The sequence below is a fragment of the Myotis lucifugus genome, unplaced genomic scaffold, assembly GCF_000147115.1.
Source record: "Myotis lucifugus unplaced genomic scaffold, Myoluc2.0 scaffold_105, whole genome shotgun sequence".
NCBI classification, from domain to species: domain Eukaryota; kingdom Metazoa; phylum Chordata; class Mammalia; order Chiroptera; family Vespertilionidae; genus Myotis; species Myotis lucifugus.
In genome coordinates this window covers 417,240-418,255 of record NW_005871153.1, presented here as the reverse complement: position 1 = coordinate 418,255, position 1,016 = coordinate 417,240, and the positions used below count along the sequence as shown (strand labels likewise).

At 49.5% G+C, this 1,016-nt stretch overlaps 1 protein-coding gene across 1 annotated transcript in view; it reads right to left on the bottom strand.

The window, feature by feature from the left end:
• Window positions 1–20: 20 nt before the first annotated feature.
• The window catches only part of TM4SF19 (transmembrane 4 L six family member 19), an 11,050-nt gene continuing 10,054 nt past the window's right edge, over window positions 21–1,016 (bottom strand). The window contains exons 5-6 of the mRNA XM_014459212.2: window positions 583–752; window positions 21–264 (exon numbers count right to left, since the gene is read on the bottom strand). Of these exons, the coding sequence (XP_014314698.1) occupies window positions 81–264; window positions 583–752 (354 nt within the window). The 3' untranslated portion in view covers window positions 21–80. The remainder of the gene's footprint in view (window positions 265–582; window positions 753–1,016) is intronic.

The window sequence follows — 1,016 nt, the reverse complement described above, 5'->3', positions numbered from 1 at the left end:
GATTGATACCCATAAACCCTAGTTGCAGAAAGGATTCAAGGCAGTTTCTGATGAAAGCCGTGTCCGTGAAGTGGCATTGCCTATGGCTTCTCACAGAGGCTGCAGAAAAGGCCCAGGAAGGCGTTGAAGAAGTGAGTGACCACCAGGAGAACCTGGAGGAGGCTGATGCACAGGAGAGCGGAGAAGAAGGACACGTGCCAAATGACAGCTTTCAAAGGCTCCAGGCAGACTGAGTTCCAGAGGGAACGGTCATATAAATAATTCCTGTTCCCACAAATAAAGAGACAAGGAACAAGTAAGAAATGCCAAATAAGCCACCTCAACAGACAGCCGGGGCCTCCCCCAGCTCAGGTCACAAGCCTAGACTCATTCTTGAGGGCGACTATTGTTGCTACATTTGCAATGTTTGAGCATCAGAGGAGTGAGATGCTAGAATGCATCACCAAAAGGAGTTTGTAGTCTCTCTCTTTTTCTCTCTCTCTTTCTCTCCCACTCTCCTTCCCCCCTCCCCGCCCCAATCTCTCTCTCTCTCTCTCTTTCTCTGAAAAGGCTGAAAATCCATTCAAGTCTCCGTCCATTTACCTGTTGTGTAGGTCTTTGAATGGGTAACCATATTTCCAAGCTTGCGTCTGGTTGAAGGATGAGACATCGAACATGCAAAATGGACCATCTTTCAGGGCTACTCCAGAAGTAATAAAGCAAATCAAGGCTCCCAGCAAAGCCAGGCCACTTGATAATAGAGCAGCGAGCATCTGCAGAGGGAGAGAAAAAATAGTGAGTCCTGGCTGGCATGGATCATGGTTAGAGCATCAGCCGCCAACCGGAGGTAGCGGGTTCAATTTCCGGTCAAGGGCATGTACCCTGGGATTCGGGGTTCCCCTCCCTGTTGGAGGGAGCATGTTAAGGGAGGCAACCACCTGAATGTGGGTTGTCTGACGCACTCTCTTTCTCTTTCTCTTCTCTCTTTGTGTGGTGTGTTCGCCTTTCCCGCCTGTGCGTGGGCTTTCCATTGTTTT